Raw genomic sequence first — 21,753 nt, 5'->3', positions numbered from 1 at the left:
ATGGGAAGCCAGCGAGTAAGTGCACCGCGCTGCCATTGGTTGAGAGGCCTTAAAGCCGCAGAGGAGTCCCACGTGGGGGCAGGGTTGAACCTTCAAAACAAGGCGTACGGGCTTCGCTCAGACATGGCTGATGTTCATATCAGACAAAGGCAATCATCTCTGCTCTCCCCGCAGTGCAACTATTATACAAATGCTGATAGGTTGTGCAAGAGTCACGAGATATATTTAAGACTAAATATGTATGCCGAGTGGCTTTAATTTGGTGGACAGCTCGATCGACTGGTCATTAGTGTGTCCTTCACGGTGTTTGTGTGTTGGGGGGAGTTTACCCCGCACATTTCAGATTGTAGGTGCTACTTTGGCAGTTTTACAGTAACATAGCTTCACATTCTTATAACCATGTTTTACAAACAAGCTCACATATCCTCATGTTTCCTTGTATGGGGATAACAATTCAAGAAGGCTTGTTGCACCGCACACATCCCTCCCCCGTCCCGCTGGTGGTGGTCTCACCCAAATATTCATCAACTTTATTTGGGCGGTAAAAAAAAAACACTCTAATGAAGCGCGGATGTGGAATTTGTGCTGTCTTTGTCAAATGTGGATATCATCGTCGGCACATCAATGCCTGCTGTTGTTGTTGTACACGGTGGGACGGACGGATGATGCCTTGTGGATCCACGGGATGATGTCATGTATCGCTGCACCCCACGTGGGGGCCGTCGCTCTCCGATAGGCAGATGTGGCCGTATTCCTTCCGAGTAATCCGATTGGACAGATAGGCGCTTTCACGGCAGTTCAGCCCTGCTGCCTGTGTGTGGCAACCGGGGTAAGCTGGACAACTGGGGGAAATGCGAGATTGTGGAGAGTACCATGTTACGCTTTTAAAGAATCTCCAACCTCTTCGAGTCGGAAGACAGATTTTGGAAGCCTATATTTTTTCTTTCTTTTTGGGATTAACCGGCCACAAACGGCGCACATTCCTCGGAGGTTTCGCGGCTGAGAATAAAGTAGTTTTAATCGAGCCCGAACGCACCACATTTTCTCCCAAACTGCTCCCCCAGTCCGGCTGGGTGCGCTCCGGAGAGAGGATGCTTGTCGAGATCCGCGTCCACCACGCGTACATTAGGAGGGATTAAGCGCATGAATTATAGCCTCTTTGGTTTTTCTTCAGGAACAAAAGTCGGACGGACGGTAAAGACGCACACACGGGTATGTATTTATCAGAGCTGTTGATTTATTTGTGGGTTTTTTGGGGCGTTTGCATCGCTTTCCGCGGAGTCACACAGTAGGTGGGAGCCGGGTGCTGTCGGTGGTGGCCGACCTGGAGACGTCCTACAGCGGGGTTTGTTCATTTGGTGAACATCAGTCAAAATTAGAATCTGAAACAAACGTATTTGATGAAACAATTTAAAATTAACCGCGAAAAAGTAGCGTACGTTTTGCTCCATGACGTGTTTGCACCAGTTTAAATTGTAAATTGATATTTATTGCCTTAGTATATCGAGTGTATCGCTGACCACTGACCGAATAAGGTCACGAAGAAGACAGAAGCGAAGGAATATTGCTGCTTTTTTCACTTGCCTCTGCAATAACTGGAACTAGTTTACTGTTTTGACTACTTAAGCAAACAACATGCATTGTACTGTGTTTTCACCCCCGTCTAAAGATTAAACCGCGTCATTTTTCAACACAGGATTTTCTCGACCTCCCCTGCCCCCCACCCCTGCCTGCTGAGACCGGTGTGGCTGGGAGCACATTTCAACCATTTTGCCAAAGGACCTGCACACTGGAGAGATAAACAAAGGATACATTTCAAGATGTATCCACAAGGCCGACATCCGGTAAGAAGCTCTTCCTCTATACTTAATACAGCTTACATGTTTATCTGACAACACTGATGTTGACATGGTTCCTGGCTGTGCTGCTGGTCCCCTTTTGAAATGTGTCCTGCAAAACGGTTTACACTCTAATGCAGCTCATCACATCTATATGGTTATATCACAAAGCATGTATGCTACACAAGAATATGCACTTAGTGGTAAATGGATGCAGATGGTTTGCCTGCCTGGAGATATTTACTCAGCCATACACTAACATATGACTGCTGAATATGGGGACAGGTGGGGGCTTTAATCCTTTTATTTGTATATCATTATTTCATTTTATTATCAGATTTCATTTTCAGTGTGACAGCCACATATTCATAATATGTTATTAGCTTCTGAAGGTGTGAAGTAGTTCCTTACTAAAGAGGAGATATTTTCGTGAAAGTAGTCTAATGTGATCTAACTATTTTTTCTCCTTTCACAATGAAAGAAAAAGATGATTAAAACTTCCTCCTGTGACTCTACTGATGTGATTTTTACACCCTTTCTTTCAGGCTCCACATCAGCCCGGTCAGCCTGGCTTCAAATTCACTGTAGCAGAGTCTTGTGACAGGATTAAAGACGAATTTCAGTTTCTGCAAGCCCAGTATCACAGGTAACAATTACAAAGTATATCACCAAAGTATGACAATGTTAACGTTTCCTCTTCATTAAATAACTACGGTCAAGGGTAATATTTGGTTGTGAAATGAAATCTAAATGGTTGAATTAAAAAATAGCAGTTATTTTTCTTTTACATAGCTGTCAAGTGGTTGAATGTGTGTGAGTTATTGAAGTGATACAGATGCCAGAAATTGACACCTTGTCTTCTATTTTAGTCTTAAGGTGGAGTATGACAAGCTGGCCAATGAGAAGACGGAGATGCAGCGCCACTATGTCATGGTAAGATTATGTTACAAAAGGGAGCAATTATGGTTCCAAATTGCAAGGCTTGTTGAAGATCTGGTTGGGGTGGAGCGAGACAGCCTAGTGTGATCACCTGCATGGTGGTTAGGGCGGGTTGAGTGTCAGGTACAGGCCTGTGAAAGGCCCCGGGGGGTTTGATGTAGCTGGTAGTTACGGAGGAGCTCTTCCTGACAGGCAGTGGGCTGAGGCTCCATTAAAGCGCTCCCCTGATCTCCAAGGGTCGGCTGCAGTGCTGCCCTCTGTGTGCTGATCTGATTATTCTCCTAGGAGACTCCACGCTCAGACGTATGCATGGCCATAAATTAGGTGTGAGCTGATGGTGGAGGGCCAGAGCTGTGTGTGAGAAAATGCACCTCGGCAAACAAAATGGAGGACGTGGAACCTGCTGCAGTTTATTTTGCACTGACTGAGTCAACCTTAGTTTCTCTGTAAGCCTCAATTATAAGCTTTCATTTTAGCAGCCCTTTAGAAAAACATAGGCATGCCTATGACGCAGGAATTTAGCTCAGACATGACGCAATCAGGAGTTCTTCCGTGGCGGTGTACTCTGTTGTTCCAGGTAAACACACTGAGGATGACTTAAACCAATACATGCAGGCTTAAGTTAAACATTCTTTTCACAGGAAGACAACATGTCAGCCTGACAGGGAGGAGGTTAGGTAAACATGTAGGGAAGTATCCCACAGCCAGCACTGGGTGTCAGGTTACGCTACGGCTGTGGGGCTCTGATCTCAGACAGAATGGCTCTCTTGTTTGAGAGTAATTTTCGAAGAAGCTAATGGACTGAATAATGCATTGGCCTCATCAAATAGACGCTGACTGGAAAGCCATTTCTGCCCTGGCTGCCACTTGTGGGCTCCATGGATTACATTTCAGCCAGACAGACTGACCTGGCTTGAAATATCAAGAGTGTTGAGCAATCGCGTTACGCTAAGTAAATAGACATCCTGGAGATCTGAGGGCTCAAGATGGCGATCAATAAATCCAACCCTTTCTTCTCTTTGCCCGCAATATAAACAACAAAATATCGATTTATCGGCTGTTCACTGTTTGCTGCTCTAAGAACTCCCTTTTTGTCTGATCTTAGTTTATCACGCTGGCCAGCAGAAGTTGGATTGTATTTTGGTTTCAATCATGTTTAAAAGCATTTGATGATGGAGTTAGTGGTGTGATTAATTAAACTATTGATTTGTGGCTATTCACATTCAAATAAAACAAACGCTACATCTAAGAGTATAAAGTAATTGCCTAAATTAAATGTTGGCACACCATGATTCTAAATGTGACTTGATTAATTTCAATTAAATCTTTGCTTTCGTTTCAGTATTACGAGATGTCCTACGGGCTGAATATAGAAATGCACAAACAGGTATGTACCATCATGTTCCTCATATCTTTCCACAGTGTCGGGGGATGTGAGACCCAGGAGGAGCCGCTGTTAACAGAGCTGACTGAGCATCGCTAATGGGCTGTAAACACACTGATCTACTGCACGCAAACAAGGCAATACAAATGGAAACGTGTACCTCCGCTTTGTGAATTATTGTGGCCCTTTTTTTAAAAAGTGCTAGAGCCTTGATTTGTCTTGGCCTTTTGATAAGATTAAAGGTAGACTTTACCAGGCTCTGCCTTTGACTTAATGATTAAAGAGAGAGAGAATTGCTGATAGGTCAGTATTTCTTTTTTAAATGAACAGTAATTGGCAAAAGTCCTTTAGCCTCTTATTGTGCCCTTATCTTCCTCGAAAGATCCTATCTTGTATAGCTCCACAGATCAGTCACTGATGCTTGCAGAGATAAAGATGGTTTGAATGAGTAATCCTTAGATTCCCATCCATGCAGCTGTTGAACCAGTGAGGCTGTCCCGTCTGCTGCGACAGCCTCTGGTTAATGATGGTGTTGGGGGGGGGGGGGGGGGGGGGGGGGGGGGGCATGGTGGATTGGTGAGGTGGGTGATCTATCAGTGTCTCGGCCGTGTGTCACACTGCCTCATGTCTGTCAGGGCTCGGGCCGCTCTGATAGCTTCTGTCAGGCACTTATCGCCAACCGGAGAGAAGAGGAGTGGGGGGATGGGAGCTGGAGTATGGAGCTGGGGGAGGGGCAAGAGCCCAGCTCTGTGTAAACAGGTTAATCGACTGATCCATTTTAGCGCCTGACTTTTATCAGGAACCTCAACAGAGCTGATGGAAGTGCTTGAATAATTCATCAGTGGGGCCCTAACCTGCTGAACGGCGTGTTTGTGAGCAAACATTGTGGGCCCCGTCCATGCAGCTTCCCGGCTTACAGCCCAGGAGGGGGGGAGAAGAAGAAGATGGGGAGTGGTTAACGGGCAGGGCTGAGATGGATTATTGGATGCACATAGGCATATTATTTTCCTGCCAGGACATTTATTCCATAGTGAGGAAATCCATTCCTCTTACTGTGCCTTTTTTCATTACCGTGCAGGGACATAATTCAGATTTCAGAATGCACACACCGGCCTGGCTCAGGTGGACTGATGTGGCGGTGTTATCTGATCCCTCTCTATCAGCCCTGACGATGTAGACGCAGAACAGCTAATTTCTGCTGGGTGATGTCAGCCAGTAAATACCATCATCTGGTGCTTGTTTATAAGCGTTGCGCGGCGTTTGGGGCTTAGGTGTTTGTAAGGCTCAATCAGATTTGGTAACTGGAGTCGTTGTACAGACATGAGGACACATGGCAATGGGAATCATTTGCTAGGTAGCAAACTATCTGCCATACTGAAGGCCAAAACATTCTTCAGCCAGCGTAGTGTCTGCAGTGTTCATACAAAAGAGGCGTGCAGAGAAAAGTGGTGGGAGTAAATGTTCTCCAAGACATCAATGCCCAATCTGTCATTTGGGACTGGAATGGAGTGTAATAATTACGGGGTGTGAACTGTTGGCTGTCAGGTCCACTTATATTAACTGCAAGTTATCGTATTTCAAGATATGGCATATTAAATAAGGTTATGGTTTTATGCTGTTTTTGTTAGAATGAGTTTATTGTTTTTGGATCCCAGCTGTCACCTGACTGACTGCTGCGGCTGACAAGGTTAATCATAGTAATGACTCATGCATCCTTTTGGCCTCGCTCGGATCAATACAAATAACTTCAAATGCCAATTGGACATTTATTCTGGACTCACTTCACATTAACAAAGGCTCCGAGGCTTTGTGTAACATCTCAGTTTAGTGGAAACATGTGTCATTCTCTGGCTTAGATGAGCCGCCAGTGAAGTGCTGTTCTAATTTTCTCCCTACTAGAAAAATCAGGAAACGGGCAATGCTGTCATCTTGGACAAATTGGAGGCCCTCTAAATCTGACTTGTCAAGTATTGTTTATAGATGGATCATGTGACCAGAGCCACCAGTAGTTTTCCCTCTATATTTAATACTCATCAGTGGCTCGACTCCATTTTCCCACTGCTGATAGCAACAGGCGAATACCTTTCTGCACACCATTGACAAGCCAGCCTGAGAGTGCTCTTAAAGTGGTGCTACACGGGTCCGAGTACCTGTAATTGTGTAGCAGCAGCGCAAAGCTGGCCTCTCAAGGGCCGAGCTGTCATCTACTTAAAGTGACAACAGCCCCATTTTTATCTGCTGGCTGACAAAAAAAAAAATCCTCCTGGCACTACACTGTATCTATTCTGACAGCAGTGGCGAGCTGAGTTGGAGCCTTTTCCCTGTATTTGCATGTTGTGTTGTGAGAGTGCAGAGGCTGCCAGTTGTTTAGGGCACGATGGATCAGGCACCTCCTGACCTCTCTCAGCCAGCTGTCACCATGACACTAAGCTACAGAGGAATGGACTGTGCGCTCAAGGCCTTTTCAAAAATCCTGTCAAATGTTCGTCTGCTATTGACATGGCTTATCTCAACAAACATGGATTATACAGGCTCCGTAGCTTTTCAACCGTTTCTGAGGGCGTTCTTGAGCTCCTGCTCGAGCACTTACGACATAGCGTTAATACTAATGCAGATAAAGCCCTTATCTACCCCTCTCATTTCTTTATTGGTTGTAGGTCACATTAATTGTGTGTCAGAGGATGCGGGGGGTTCAGTGTTTTTCCTGTATGCACACAGTAATCAAGTTCTAATCAGGGTTTTCTCATGGACTATTGTACATTCTGTAGCTCATGCTACCATCAATTTGTTTCACATTATTGCCTGTGAGCCCAGGCTTTCCTCTGTCTCATCTGATATTTCATCTTCGGCTCGTTGTTTATCCTGCTGGCTTGCCCGGCTAAGTGGCTATCCATGTTGCAGCTTGGGTCAGCAGGTCTCGTTCTGTTGGACATTACTCTCCAATCTCTCTGGCTCTGCTCAGAGGTAATACGTCTGGCTGCCAAAACTGCCTGGCATTTCTGCCATGTGTAATAAATAAGCTGGCGGTCTGCAAAGTACATTGTGTGTGCCGCTCCAAATGAAAAATCAGGAGAAAATCCCTGTGATGTTTGTGTTCCGCAGTGGCCTTGCGTTGAACTGCAGCTCATAAATTCCATAGATGATGTAGCTTTGGCACTGTTATTTTTCTGCTCCCAGTGCAGAGCTCCAACGAGAAGAAGGATGCAGAACAAACTGGCTGTGTAGTGTTTTCACAGTGGCGGGGGATGAATCACACCCACTCTGCTCACCTCCTCCCCGTTGCTCCTTTTGTCCACCATTCATTTGCTATGTTCATGTGATCGACAGGCTGAAAATTCAATTTAATGACCTGCCTCCAAGCACGTAATATGATTTTAAAGCCTGTTACGGTCAAGCAGAGGTTCCATTTGCATAATGATCCCAGCAAGATAGGTCTGCAGCCGTTGCCATGGCAGTTGGTAGACAAGCAGGAGAATGGAGGCAGGGTGGCGCGGGCGGACGGGAGGGTGGTGGGCTGGGCTGCTGATTGCAGTGAGAAAGGGCCCAGACTCCAGTCTTGGAAAGGCAGCACTCTAGTACACTCTACTGTAGCTGTCTTCTAATGGTATTACTTATAGATTTGAGGTGTTTTACCCTTGAGGTCATTATGGTTTGTAATCTTTGCTCACTGCACATTATGACCCTTTAATGTGAATTGCCTACACTGTCACATGTAAGTAAACAGTGCAGTATGCTTCCTGGGCCTGACTTCCTGGGGTGTGGTTGTGTGGTTTAACTCTGAGGTTAACTGCAGGACAGCAGCGTTGCAGATGAGGGGAAGCAGGGCAGAGTGAGTGAGGATCCTCTCAACACAGCAGCACTCTGCCGGCTCATATCCGTTTAGCATGGAGTGCACTCTCAGCACAGCTGTGCTCCGTCCCCCTGGGCTCTCCTAATGTTTTAAATATTTCAAATGTCAATATCATGCTGTTTAGAGGATGTTGAGTCAAGCAGTTCTGATTGCCGCAGTAATTGACTTAATCGGTGTAAACATTAAAGGCGGGGTTATGTGAAGTCACTGTCTGTTTCATACTTTCCCGTCTCATTTTGCTCCTCTTTTGTTTTCCAGACGGAGATTGCCAAACGGCTCAACGCAATTTTAGCTCAAATTATGCCTTTCCTGTCACAAGAGGTGAGTTTTGAATGTCTCTCTCCAACTGTGTGACAGTTTACTACTAAAATAAAATCACTTATAGTTGCCTGCATTATACAGATACTACTTGAAAAGAAAATGAAAGCAATTTGCTTGTGTGGTGTTTGCCCTGACTTTTAGAATCGCAGCAGTACTAAGAGAATTAAGTGTGAAATTCTGTGATAAGTGAGTGTGGGTGTGTGATGGATGTTGGCATGCCCCCTAATCATCTTTTGTAAATGTCTTCCCACAGCACCAGCAGCAGGTTGCTCAGGCAGTGGAGAGGGCTAAGCAGGTGACTATGACTGAGCTGAATGCTATCATCGGGGTACGTGGACTTCCCAATCTGCCTCTGACCGTGTGTATACCCTCTTTTTTATTCATTTATTTATTCTGCTCATTTCTCTGTTAATGTCTTGTTAATGCACAAACTGTGAGAATAGAATGAGAAACTCTGAATCAAATGTGTTCATGCATTTTGTCCCAATTAGTTCTATATTCTTCAGCAATATATTCAAACAAGTTCAGCTCTCAAGAGAGCTGTTCTGTTGCTCCAGCTCCGGTCTCAGCGGCATCTTCGCTGCCTTGTTGTGTGTTTATAAATGCGAGCCTGAGAGCTCTTGAGATCCCCTTTGCAGCCTGTATTGCTTTAATTGGCTAAGGTTTTAACGAGGAGGCTCATCCCTCATGCTGACCTGGCTAGCTGAGGGAATTAAAAGGCTGAGGGTGAGCAGAACACAGCCAGCGCTGCACACTAGCTGAGGCCGTGCAGACAGCAGTCAGCCATAACAGCACAGCGATGCAGGTCTGTTTGCACACCGCAGCACTGAGCTGTACTACTGTGTTCCTCGCTGCTTCAAAACACCATCTGCCCCTCATTGATCAGCTGCGCTCACCCTGCCCTCCTAAAGCAGAGGTGATTGGTGTCACCCTCGATACAAAGCTCAGGCTATCAGTGGTCTTATTACTACAGTTGAATCTTGCAGAGTCTTTAGCATGTGCTAGGCTCGCCCCAAAGGCTGACTTGATGACTGGAGGCACATATTGGAATTCAATTAATGACCCCCCGGTGACCTTTTTGTTCCAGGATAATTGCTCCCTAGAATTTGTCCGACTAGGTGTCATGAGGTGATGGATAGCTGCTTGTTTTTTTATCTGCTGGGTTGAGCAGATGCTTTATCTCACTTTCACCAAAGCGGAGCAGCTGCAAGCTGCAGTTTTCCCAAATAAAAGCTCATTTGATTTGTGGCTCCTCCCTGTGTCTGTGATTTTCACATTTGGAACATTATAATGCTGGATTATTTATTTACTTTTAGATGTGTGCCTGAGTCTTTTACTTTGGACTTAATTCAAGATGAATATCATTAAAAGTCCAAATGTTATAACATGTTGGACACACAAACTGTAAGACCTTGACTCAAGTCACGCCGCTTGTTCCTGTCAGAGGAGGTGGAAATGTAGCTACTGTATGTTTTACGAATACCTTTCCATTAGTTATTCATTGAGGAGAGGCTCTGTAGGCATGCCAAAATCCTCATGCATATTGCAAAGCAAGGTGGGGTGAAGGAGCGTGCCAGGCAGACAGGCAGCATCCAGGAGCCAGCTGCATGCCTTATTGATGGAGCTGAGGGCCATTAATAGGATGCAACTGGGGCAGCTGCTTGTATTGAGACGAGCCTGACTGGTTGAGGATCCTGTTTGATTAGAAAACTCTGAAAATATTGAAGTCAGCTAAGAAGCAGCGCAGAGAAGCCCACCTGTCTCCAAGCGAGTGGCCACCTGGATAAACACACAGTGGCTTTGTTATAAAAGGATGTTGAATTTATTTTGTCTGTAACACTATTTATTGCAGTATATAATTGTGCAGAGAGGGCGTCTGGTGCAGCTGTTGCCCTGACCGTTTTCTGTCCTCCTTTTCAGCAGCAGCAAGCTGCCTACCCTGCGCTAATGGTCAGTGGCATTCCCAAATATCTCTATGTGCCATGCTGTTGTTAATTGACTTAGCTGTATGCACACATGTGGGCTTAAAGGGCTTGTGCATGCTGCATGGCACTTCTCTGTTAAAGTGCCATGCGTTTCACTATAGTAAGTGTGGTCTCTACACTAGAGACTACTCAAATACATTTGCTCAATCTTGCCTGTTCTTTTTTTTTTAGCTCTACTCAGATAAAAAAGGGGCAAAGAGTAGCTCTTTATCTTGGAATATTAAATTAGAGGAAATAGGCCAGACTCCTTTCTTTATTTATTATTGTCTTCATTGATGGCCCTCTAATGAGGGCTCTTGCTGATCAACCATGCATATTACCCATCAGTGCCTCATTAAACACAATGGCTTTCCCCTGCCAATGAACTGGCTCCTTAATTTCCCTCATGGACACAATATTCTAACACACTCACGCGCTCTCTCTCTCTAGCTCTTTGTGTCCTGGGTACATTTTGTAATTGGATTGACATCTGCCCTTTCAAGAAAAGGATGAGGTTGCAAGTTAAAAACCTCACTATGTTTTCCAATCCAGTTCTCTATACCTTCAGGACAGATAATATTGAAGCAATTAAAAAGGCCCTCCAGATAGTATTATAAAGACATGCTTTAGGAGTAGGTGCCCTTTGTAAGACCTACATTTAAATATCTCTGTTTTTAAAAAGTATATTTTAAAGTAAGTTATTTCGGAGTTGATGTATTTTTAACTCTGTGTTTGTCAGGTCCATCCCGTTGTAGCGTATGTTGTACCAACTCCCCTGCATTTACAAAGTGCCTAATATTCTTGAAATGGCCACTGATTGAAGTCTGTCTTGTAAAACAGAGGAGGTGCGTGCTGTAACAGCAGCTAAATTATTCAGCTGGCTCGTAGACGGGTAATAAATTGCTGATGTTTTTATTGGTGTCTCAGCTAAGTATTATTTAACCTTGCTTTAAACTGCTTACTTCCATGCTGAGTGCCTTTTAACTCCCATCCATTTCCCCGTGCCTTTCAAATATTCATGGTGAATATTGGAGGGTTGACTGAGTGCCAGCATGGGACCCCTGGTCCTGGCTCCCACAGCAGCCTTCAAGACACACACAAACACACACTCAAATACTTGGAGTGAGAGGGAAGGAGTACCAGCTTCTGGCACTTAGTGTTCCCTCAGTCTCTTAAAGCATGGGTGTGCAAATGATTCATGTTCTGTTAACCCAGGAACATGAATATGAGAGGAGTAAATAGACGCTGGTTTTGTTTTTGAAGTGTTTAAAGAGCAGGTAGTTGTTTAGCCCACAGGCTGACAGATTCTTACACAGCTTCCTGTTCCTTAAGAGGATTGCTCAACTCACTGATGGCATATAGTGCTGCGGCGCTGCAGTAAGAAATCCACCAGTTTACCTGAAGTGAAAGGATTCATCTATGCTGAGCAGTAGATGCATCGAACTTTGCTTTGCAGTTTGTTGTTAATGCACTACTAACACAGTGTAATGTATCTCGAGCCCTGCTCATGCAATGGACGTGTTGAGCAGTTGATTGTTAATCATAACTTCTCCTCAGCACAGATCTAGGGATTATGCCACCATGGCCTGGTATTGAAATAGCACTGAGGGGGATTGCTTTTGGATCCTGACAGTAATAGATGTGTGAATGTGCTAATATCATCCAGGGTTTAACTGATCAGCCTCATGTTGTGGTTTCTCCTTGCCTTTTCTCCCTGACCCACTGTGTTCCTGTCTATCTCCCTGTCTACAGCAGCAGCAGCTCCAGGCACAGCACCTCTCCCACGCTGCCCACGGGCCTCCCATCCAGCTGCCTCCTCACCCCTCAGGCCTGCAGCCGCCTGGCATCCCCTCTGTGACAGGCGCAGGATCAGGCCTGCTAGCACTGGGCGCCCTGGGCAGCCAAGCCCACCTCCCAGTGAAGGACGAGAAGAACCACAATGATCTGGAACACAGAGGTGAGGAGTTAAACCAATTGGGCATTAGCTGCTCATTATTGAGAAGAATTGAAAAGTATATTAATCTCAACATTATTGCATAGATGTTAAACAGGGGGAAAATAATATAAAAAGTGTGGTGCTTCTCAGTCTCTAGAGCAGAATGGTAGGGCCCTTAGGTGAGCAGCACATCCTGTCTGTTCACATTCTGTCTGGGTAATGAGCTGGTACATTCCCAGCCCATGACTGCATAAGCTATTCAACAGCTCCAACACACGTTGATAAGAGGGGCCTTGTGCCCTGCAGCTGATTCTCACACGTTCAGCCAGAAGCATCTGTTATGATATGCTAACTGACGGGTTTTTCTCTCTTTGCTCCCTGGGGTTTCTTCATCTCCTCGGCCGCCATTGCAATGCCTGCGAAACAGAGAACGCGGTGAGTGTCCACACCTGAAACTATTTCCTGTTGCAGGGCTTGTTTGTTTTATTATTATTATTATTATTATTATTCATTATCACACTTCCATCTCCACCATAAATGTCAAGTACACAATTCCTGCCAACAGCATGATGCTACTGATTTCATGCACTGTTGTAATCTGCTTTCAATAAAATGATTAATTGGAAATAAGGCTTGGAATATAAATCCTGTGTGTTAATCCAGAAGGGAAATGACTGGTATCATGCTGGAGAGATTAGAAGCCTTGTAATTTCATCACAATTAAAGCAAGACTTTGACTTCCCCTTCTTAAAGGATTTATTTGATCCCTCCTACTGTCTCCCTTGTTTACCAGCTCACTCTCATCCTTGGCATGTGATGAATATTTATGAACACAAATGGAGAATTGTTTTGTTTTCCCCACCCCGTCTGGCTGGACCTGCTAAAGCGTTTTATTTGAATGGCTGCGATCTCTGATGGCTGCTGATGTGCCTGTGAGATTGTGTTTCTGTAGGCTGGGCCCGCTGAATGGGTGCAGTCATGTCTGAAGAAATGGAACTCCTGGGGCGATTAGCCGGCCTGTTTTGTTTCTGTGCTCTTGTCCCAGGTCATCTGATAGCAGAGTGGTGACTTTGGTTAATGAGTCACGCTAAGCATCTCCTTAAAGGTCAGCCATTATGCAGACAGTGGCCCTTTGCCCAGACAGCTAGTCCATCGGCCATTGTTCACTTCTCTGGGATGCCACTGACCTAGTCCGTGTTGATGCTCAGGACTTCAAAAGGAGGGACAGAGGGAATCCGGAGAACTTGGCAGTTTGCAGGCAAATGGCAAACTCCAGTGAAAGCCGCTGGACACCTGCCGAGTTCCTCCCACTTTGTTGGCGTTTGGAGTGAGTTGTCCCAGCTTGTGTGGGCAGGCAGGCTCCATGAAAAAGCTCCAGTCAGTCCCACGCTGCCGTGCCCACTGGCAGGATATAGATTTTCTTTCTTTATCAGAGCTCAAAGCCTGAGCTGACATGGTGCCCAAGCTGCGGCAATCAATGCCCACAACATACAATTTCTGTCTCTCCTTGTCTCTCCACCCCTCTCCCTCTCACGCTTAGCCTCACTGACTCTGGAGAAAAGGCCCTCTGTTCAGCCACAACACACTGCTCATGTCCCTGTGAGGCTGTTTGTTGTCCAGTTATGAGGAGGAGGGAGCCCGGCTCAGAAAACAAGCCCTCCTCCTTTCAGTCCAGATAACGGCCCATTCTGTCGTTTGGCCACGGACAGGCTTGTGTGAGAGATTGGGCCTGGCTGGTGTCAGGGCACTGCTTGGAGCGGGCCCACAGCTGCATTTTAAGAGTCTGCAGCATCCCTTGTTGTGTGAATGGGGCCCTTTTTTAGTGTTTGGATTGGCACACTGTGTTCTTTGTGAATTCGTAACGGATGAATGACTCACAACTCTCTTTAACAATGAAAGACAAAATGGTAATAAAGTGTGTTTGGTTTTCTCTTTGCAGAATAATTCTGTATCCCCATCCGAAAGCTTACGCACAGCCAGTGAAAAGCACCGCAGCTCCTCTGACTACAGTCTGGACTCTAAGAAACGCAAAGTTGAGGAGAAGGACAGTATGAGCAGATATGTAAGTGAAAAAAGCATCTGTTCGACATTTGGGAAAATACGCCTACACGCTTTTTGTCATGTCTGTCTGTTACATAGCTACAACCAGGACATGTCTACAGGCATAGCTTAACAAATACATTTATACTGTACAGTGCATTTCAGAACCAAGCCATTTCAAAGAGCTTTACATAAAAAAAATACACATTCAAAACTCACACATTTAACACTTTTTAAAAAAACATTTAAATTCAAAGTACTTAATCGTTAAAAAAGCAAGAGAATAGAAAATGAAAAACGGGTAGAAAATACGACAATAAGTTGCAGTGTAAGAAATACAAAAATATGTTAGTAATGAAATGCAGCGGAAAATGGAATGCCCTGATATATAAAAAAATAAATAAAGACTAGCTCTCTATGGCTCACTAGGTCACCTTTTTTACATCTTGTTTTTCTGTACAAAAACAAAGTGATAAAAGCTATTGTGGTTTTATTGGGGGTTATGTTTGCGACAATTTTTGGCCGGCGACAGTGGCTTCCCGGAGTCTCCGCTGGTTGCCTGGCAACATCACCATGACTCCAGGATTTTACTGCTCCAGGCTCATCCAACTCTTGGCGAGAAGGCAAATGAGTGCATTTCAAAGTACTCCGTTGACCCTCCTGTGGCCAGAGACATATTTCAAAGGATTCATTGAGAGAAAAAAAAGTGACTAATTTGAAAAAAATCTCTTTACAGGACAGTGATGGAGAGAAGAGTGACGACCTGGTGGTAGATGTTTCTAATGAGGTGAGCAGAGCAATTCTAGTGAATGGAATATTGACATGTACCGTGTTATAGCTGTTGCATTAACGTACAAATCTGTCTTTCTCCAGGACCCTGCCACTCCACGTGCAAGTCCCGCCCACTCCCCACCTGAAAATGGCATTGATAAGCCCCGCCCTCAAAAGAAAGACACCCCCAACAGCCCGGCATCAGTGGCCTCTTCTGGAAGCACCCCGTCATCTAAGGCCAAGGAGCTCAGTCATGTAAGACACCAAGAGTTTCAACAAACTAGGACAGTAAGGGTTTAAAACCAAAATTGCAGAGAGAGCAAAGGGATATGTGCAAATAAATCTGGGACGTTTTCTGCAGTGGATTAGGAATGGCTGTCGGTGCTTTAAGTGCATGACTAAACGTCAGGGATAATATTGTCCCGCATCAGGATCAGTCAGGTCTTCTCTGTTAATAGCTCAATGTATTTAACTCCTCCAGGATTTGTTTCTTCCTCTCTGCCTCACTAAAAGATTAAAGCCAAAGCAGTAAGGGGATAAAAACGGCCCCATCTCCATTGTGGTCATAATAGGTTTTAGAATAAATAGCAGTTTATGGCTCTGCAGGACTATGAGGGTTGTCAGAATTAGATTGGATTAAGTTCAGTTTGCTCTCAAATTGTCAGTCAGCACAGTGCCTGGTTTCGGGATTGTGATTTTGGTTGCTCTTTCGTTCCCTCGACAGAATGACAAATCCTCCACGCCTGGCCTCAAGTCCACCACCCCCACTCCCCGAAATGATGCCCCCACCCCTGGCACCAGCTCCACTCCTGGGCTCAGACCCATCCTGGGCAAACCACCAGGCATGGAGGCTCTTGGTTGGTACCACTCTTTTTTTTTTCCTCGCTAGCAACTGAGATAAATCATTTTTCCATCCTCTCCCACTGTACCGTTATGTCACATACCAATATCCTTCTCCTGTCTTTGTCTGTAGCAGCGCCAGCTTTGCGCACCCCTCTATCCATCGCAAGCTCTTACCCTACCCCCTTTGCGATGATGGGCCATCATGAAATGAATGGAGGCCTGACCAGTCCTAGTGTGTACGCTGGTCTGCACATCTCCCCTCAGATGAGCGTTGCAGCAGCTGCAGCCTATGGACGCTCGCCAATGGTAACACTCTTTCCTCTCCTTTTATTTACCTGCATCACCTAAACGACTGCAAATAGTTAAAAGGATAGTTTGACATTATTGTCTTTCTTGCTCGGAACCAAAGATCAATATTTTCTCTTAAAGTGTCCCTGAGGAGTTTTAGACCTCATATAGCGATATGGAGCTTTGTCTTTGAGTAGGACCCTGACAAGAATTGTATTTACCTTTTTGGAGAGAACCAAGCCAGCTGTTTCCTACGGAGCCCTGGAGGGTTCATTGAGAGAAAAATAAATAAAATGTTCGCACGAGTTAATAAAGCGTGGCCTCGTTTTATTTCAATTGAGGGATTCCTGTCCGTGACTCACAGTATCTGCTGCCCACAGCTGTTTTATAGAAGGAAAACCTTCTTCACTTTATGAAATCTCTGCGGCACTAGTGGCCTGTACTACGAAGCAGGATTTGCTATTTACACTATTCATTCATGAAGTATGACGCTGCGCTGTCAGCACGCGTCTCCATGTTTGTGATTGGTCAAATGTTGCTAACCCCGTCCCTTTCACGTGAACGCGCTCTCAGCCGGTCAGAGAAACCCTGTTTGATTTACTGAGTTGATAACCAGCTTCGCAGGACCGCTTATCGACATTGCGTTTGTTAGGGTTAGTTAAGCCGGGTAAATCGAACATATCCAGGGTCTGTTGAACTGGCTCCGTAGTACAGGGCTCTGGAGGCAGTAACGTGTAACTCAGCAGAATCTGAGAAGAGCAGCACCAGCTGCAAAGAACTGTGCCTTTTACTGTTTACTTCACTGCGTTTCCCTTCATTAGAACCGCTGAATAGAGATCGAGGCTGCTACGTTCAACCTGGTTTAACCACACACACTTCTACACATCGAACTACCAGAGTATTCCCCCTCGTTTTATGAAGGAGATGTCCTGTCACCGGGGCGCATGATGTGTGATTGTGCTCAGCAACGCTCTGTGTGCGTGTTCGGTGTGTTTGTGTTTGTGTGTGTGTCCGACACCACCGGCATTTGTTTTCAAATTACCACGAACAGTAATTTACACAAATCTGGTTCTCCATAGTTATATGTGTATTCCCAAGTGAAAGACATTTGTTTAATCTTAATCTCGATGTGCTATAGTCCTGCCGGAGTGCACCGGAACGAACGATACTATCATAAACAAATGCCCCCACACAGACACACACACACACACACACACACACACACACACACACACACAAACACACAACGAGGCCACGCTTTAGTAACTCGTGCGCACGAGTTACTAAAGCGTGCGCACGAGTTACTAAAGCGTGCGCACGAGAAGGTAGAACGTAAAACGTGGCCTCGTTTTATTTATTTTTCTCTCAATGAATCCTCCAGGGCTCCGTAGTTTCCCACTGCTTCCAGTTGTGTTTTTTTATAGTTAGCTTATTTATGCTAAGCTAAGCTTACTGTAGGATAATTTTTAACAGAGTAACGTGTTTTTAAAAGGTTTTCATTTTGTTATTTTTCAGGGGTTTGATCCTCACAGCCACATGAGACCCGGCCTTCCAGCCAGCCTCACATCCATTTCTGGTGGCAAACCGTAAGTGATATTTATTGAAGTGTACATTTATGTGTATGTAAGTCACTTTGGCTAAAAGTGTCAGCTAAATAACATGTAATGTATCATAATAGATGACTAACATTTGTCTTTTCTATCAGGGCTTATTCCTTCCATGTCAGTGCAGACGGTCAGATGCAGCCCGTGCCCTTCCCGCCCGACGCCCTGATTGGTCCTGGTATTCCACGGCACGCCCGACAGATCAACACACTGAGCCACGGCGAAGTTGTGTGCGCTGTTACCATAAGCAACCCCACACGTCATGTCTACACTGGTGGCAAAGGCTGTGTCAAAATCTGGGACATCAGCCAACCTGGCAGCAAGAGCCCGGTGTCCCAACTGGACTGTCTGGTGAGCACCGCTGCTGATTCACGTTTCACTCAACAGCTACTTTTTTACTCTTAGTTCTGTTTGTGTATACGTGTAGTCGTAAGGTTATGAACTCTATAAACAAACAACCATTCCTCTCACAATGGGATAATCCTTTGTTATACATAAGGACCACAACAGGAACACAACCCCCTGACAGTTTAACAGCAAATGCACTGGAACACAAATGCAGATTGAGATTTCGCTTAATTTGAGAATTACAAGTATGAGTACGCTTGGAAACAACCAAAGGAGAAAAGGATTAACATCAGATGAAATGTGCAGTTAAATTATAATTGGCTTGAAATGGTAACTTCACCAAATAAATAACAAAACTAACTCAAAACTCAAAAGGTAGCAGCGTAGGTTTGAGAACCCTTTGGCTTGTTATTATTACAGAAGGATTTTCATTTCCTTTCTCACTGACTTGTTCCAAAACCTCTCTCTATCTCCACTGACCTGAACACGTATTGATTTGCTTTGTCCTCTGTGCAACAGAACAGGGATAACTACATCCGCTCCTGTAAGCTGCTGCCTGATGGCCGCACATTGATTGTTGGAGGCGAGGCCAGCACATTGACCATCTGGGATCTTGCCTCTCCGACACCCCGCATCAAGGCTGAGCTCACCTCCTCAGCGCCGGCATGCTACGCCCTGGCCATCAGCCCCGATGCCAAAGTCTGCTTCTCCTGCTGCAGTGACGGAAACATTGCCGTTTGGGACCTGCACAACCAGACTCTCGTTAGGTCAGAAGAAAACACTTTTTCACACTGTGTGGGCTTTGGTCCCACAACAGGATTGCTGTTGCCTGAGCCATTTTAGGAGCGGATGTCAATAAATGTTTGTATGCTGTTTGACTTTGATTGCAGGCAGTTCCAGGGTCACACGGATGGTGCTAGCTGTATTGACATATCCCATGATGGCACTAAGCTGTGGACAGGCGGTCTTGACAACACTGTTCGCTCCTGGGATCTGAGGGAGGGGCGACAGCTACAGCAGCATGACTTCACTTCACAGGTACATAATGCAACAGAGGAGAGATGGATAACACACAGCCAAAGTCTTAATGTGAGGGGACACTTCCTTTGAGCCCAAGAACCATCAGTAATTACTGTTCTGGCTTGTTTCCAGATCTTCTCCTTGGGCTACTGTCCAACTGGAGAGTGGCTTGCTGTGGGCATGGAGAGCAGCAATGTGGAGGTGCTCCACCACTCAAAGCCTGACAAGTACCAGCTCCACCTGCACGAGAGCTGTGTCCTGTCCCTCAAGTTCGCCTATTGTGGTATGAACACACAAACTGATGGAGACTTAACGCTGACTGTGCTTAACTGTGAAGGGGCCTCCGTTAATTCAGCACTAAAGCTGCAGTGCCCCTTAACAGTCTTTATCTCTATTGTTTTTTTGAAGGCTACCTGCCAACTCTTTATTTTTATACCACTTTTTAGTCCAAGTAACCTGATTTCACTGTTGTTTTCTTTGCAGGTAAATGGTTCGTAAGCACTGGGAAGGACAATCTGTTGAATGCTTGGAGGACTCCTTATGGCGCCAGCATATTCCAGGTATGCAGATCAATACACTCTGTCTGCAGCCAGTCCAAAAGTACGCACAGTTGTGTCTGAGCGGAAGGGCACAGCGACCGCTGTCTGATAAGACTCTCCTATCAGTGAAAACTGAACCTGAATTATTGACCTGACAAAGAAGTCTTTTTGATGGGCATCAGGCCAGAACTTAATATCATTGCAATCTAATCTTGCCCTGTAGTCAGCTAATCTTTTCCACTTAACTTCAAATGAATGTTACCTGCCTCAAGACTAATTTGTTTTTATCTTCTTCAGTCCAAGGAATCCTCATCTGTCCTGAGCTGTGACATCTCGACAGACGACAAGTACATTGTGACAGGCTCTGGTGACAAGAAGGCCACTGTATATGAAGTGATCTACTAGGACAGACTGCTTTGGATGAACAGTAGACTCTTCCTCCATCTACCTTCCCTCACACAGACAGCATGGATGTTGCCTGCAGCCCCGGGGTGGATGGGCAGGAGGTTTGGCAGTGCCAGACTGAAGTGAACATTGGTGGCCGTGGATGCTGTGTCCTTCGGCTCTGCCCTTCCTCACCCATGCAACTAACACTTGTACAGCAAGTGCAGTTCCCCAAGGCACTAAGAAGAAAATAATGTCTTGCTGTTATTCTGTTTGTTGGATATTTTTTTTTTTTTATTCGTCCTTTTTAATGTGGAGATAAAGTTCCATGACACAACTAGAAGCGGCGCTTCGCTCTGGAGCTTATCCTTGGAGGTCCTGTGAAAAGTGTACATAATGGAGTAATAAAAGGCCTTTTATAGATTTATATTTTGGTGTCCAGTTACGCTTGTGATGGTTCTTTCTTGTTCTCTCTGTGATTTTCTGTCCCCTCTGGGGGTGGAAATTAGATTAGGACTTTGTAAGAGGATATTCTATTTCAGTTTTTTCCCCTCCTCTGCTTTTTTCATGTTCGTTGTCCAGAATGACCTTTTCGGAAATCTAATTTGGATTTTTTTTCTCCCTGACAATGCCATTTTTCTTCGCTATTTGCTGTAACAAAGATGTTTGTCCCATGGATTTTAGCAGTGGAGAATTCTGGAAAGGCCCTTTTTTCAGACTGGAAGAAGGAGAAAATCATGGTTTCCAGTTACGTCTACCCTTTGGCCCTGGTCAGCAGAAATTCAACTTCATAATGAAGACCTATCAATGAAAACACTGGCTGCTTTAAAGGACATTCAAATGGATAACTATCAACCGGAGGACTCGTGGCTTTTAAGGAGAAGCAACTGTGACTTGAGTTCAGTCTGTTGACAAGACTTTCTCCTCAGAAAAGTTTATTCATCAGTCTAAGAGTGAATTATTGCCTCTCGATCAATTATGTGACTGATGTGCTAGACTTACATGGTTACTTATAAAGGTGGCAGGAAAAGCCATTACCACATTTTACATTTTGGGTATGCTCTGTTTGCTTTCTAAAGTATTTCATAATGTTCGACTTCAATCTTCATATGGACAGGAATGGTCTCTACATAAACACACATTAGACTGTGTAGCATACACGTTTCATCATCCCTAAGGATTGTACAGTTGACAGTTGTTGATAAATCAATAAACTGTTTTTATATAAAAGAAATATATCTTGGCTGTATTTCTATAGTGCTGATGCCTTGCTACTGTTTCACGTTTGAAAGAAATAATTTGGTATTTTGTGAAAAAGCATATTTGCAGTTAGATAAGATGTACATTCATCCCACATCTTGTGTCTTTTACATAAGCTACAGCCAGTTAACTTTGCATAAACATCAGATGGGGAGAAAAAACAGCTAGCCTTGCCCTGTCAAAAAGAAACAACTTTGCATACAACCTCAACATTGCTGTTTTTACACACTTTATTTTTTTATTTAATAATGTATTATGTGCTAACTAATTAGTTTTAAGGTAGCAGGTAGGTCAACTGTAACCTTAGGATAGAACCAAGCTAGTGGTTTCCCTCTTTTTCCACTCTTAATGCTAAGCTAACTTGCTAATAGCTGAAGCTTCATTTTTACCATAAATGGGCCTCAAGATTAGTATCAGTCTTCTC

At 44.8% G+C, this 21,753-nt stretch overlaps 1 protein-coding gene across 4 annotated transcripts; it reads left to right on the top strand.

Moving 5' to 3' along the window:
- Positions 1-213: 213 nt before the first annotated feature.
- On the top strand, positions 214-21,116 carry tle3a (TLE family member 3, transcriptional corepressor a). 4 transcript variants are annotated; one of them, XM_079683581.1, is made up of 22 exons: positions 215-1,212; positions 1,697-1,844; positions 2,384-2,484; positions 2,708-2,771; positions 4,120-4,164; positions 8,270-8,332; positions 8,586-8,690; positions 10,253-10,282; positions 12,049-12,253; positions 12,660-12,667; positions 14,172-14,294; positions 15,009-15,059; positions 15,146-15,298; positions 15,768-15,900; positions 16,020-16,192; positions 17,690-17,760; positions 17,880-18,129; positions 18,646-18,893; positions 19,017-19,164; positions 19,279-19,429; positions 19,630-19,706; positions 19,983-21,116. In XM_079683581.1, exons 2-22 carry the CDS (start codon positions 1,821-1,823, stop codon positions 20,088-20,090), a joined length of 2,331 nt encoding a protein of 776 aa, XP_079539707.1. In that variant the 5' UTR covers positions 215-1,212; positions 1,697-1,820; the 3' UTR covers positions 20,091-21,116. The 4 variants fall into 4 exon arrangements, with proteins under 4 accessions (XP_079539709.1, XP_079539707.1, XP_079539708.1 ...); XM_079683580.1 differs by having other exon boundaries at positions 220-1,212; positions 16,017-16,192; XM_079683583.1 differs by lacking the exon at positions 10,253-10,282 and having other exon boundaries at positions 214-1,212.
- The last annotated feature ends 637 nt before the right edge of the window (positions 21,117-21,753 follow it).

The sequence above is a fragment of the Notothenia rossii genome, assembly GCF_949606895.1.
Source record: "Notothenia rossii genome assembly, chromosome: 5".
NCBI lineage: Eukaryota > Metazoa > Chordata > Actinopteri > Perciformes > Nototheniidae > Notothenia > Notothenia rossii.
This window is presented reverse-complemented; position numbering and strand designations above follow the sequence as displayed.

Bases quoted from the DNA above. Each gene is read 5' to 3' on its own strand.
- tle3a (XM_079683580.1), top strand. From the start codon at position 1,821: ATGTATCCACAAGGCCGACATCCG. The intron at 2,485-2,707 runs GTAACAATTACA...CTTCTATTTTAG, and splicing joins CTGCAAGCCCAGTATCACAG to TCTTAAGGTGGAGTATGACA. The intron at 4,165-8,269 runs GTATGTACCATC...TTTGTTTTCCAG, and splicing joins ATATAGAAATGCACAAACAG to ACGGAGATTGCCAAACGGCT.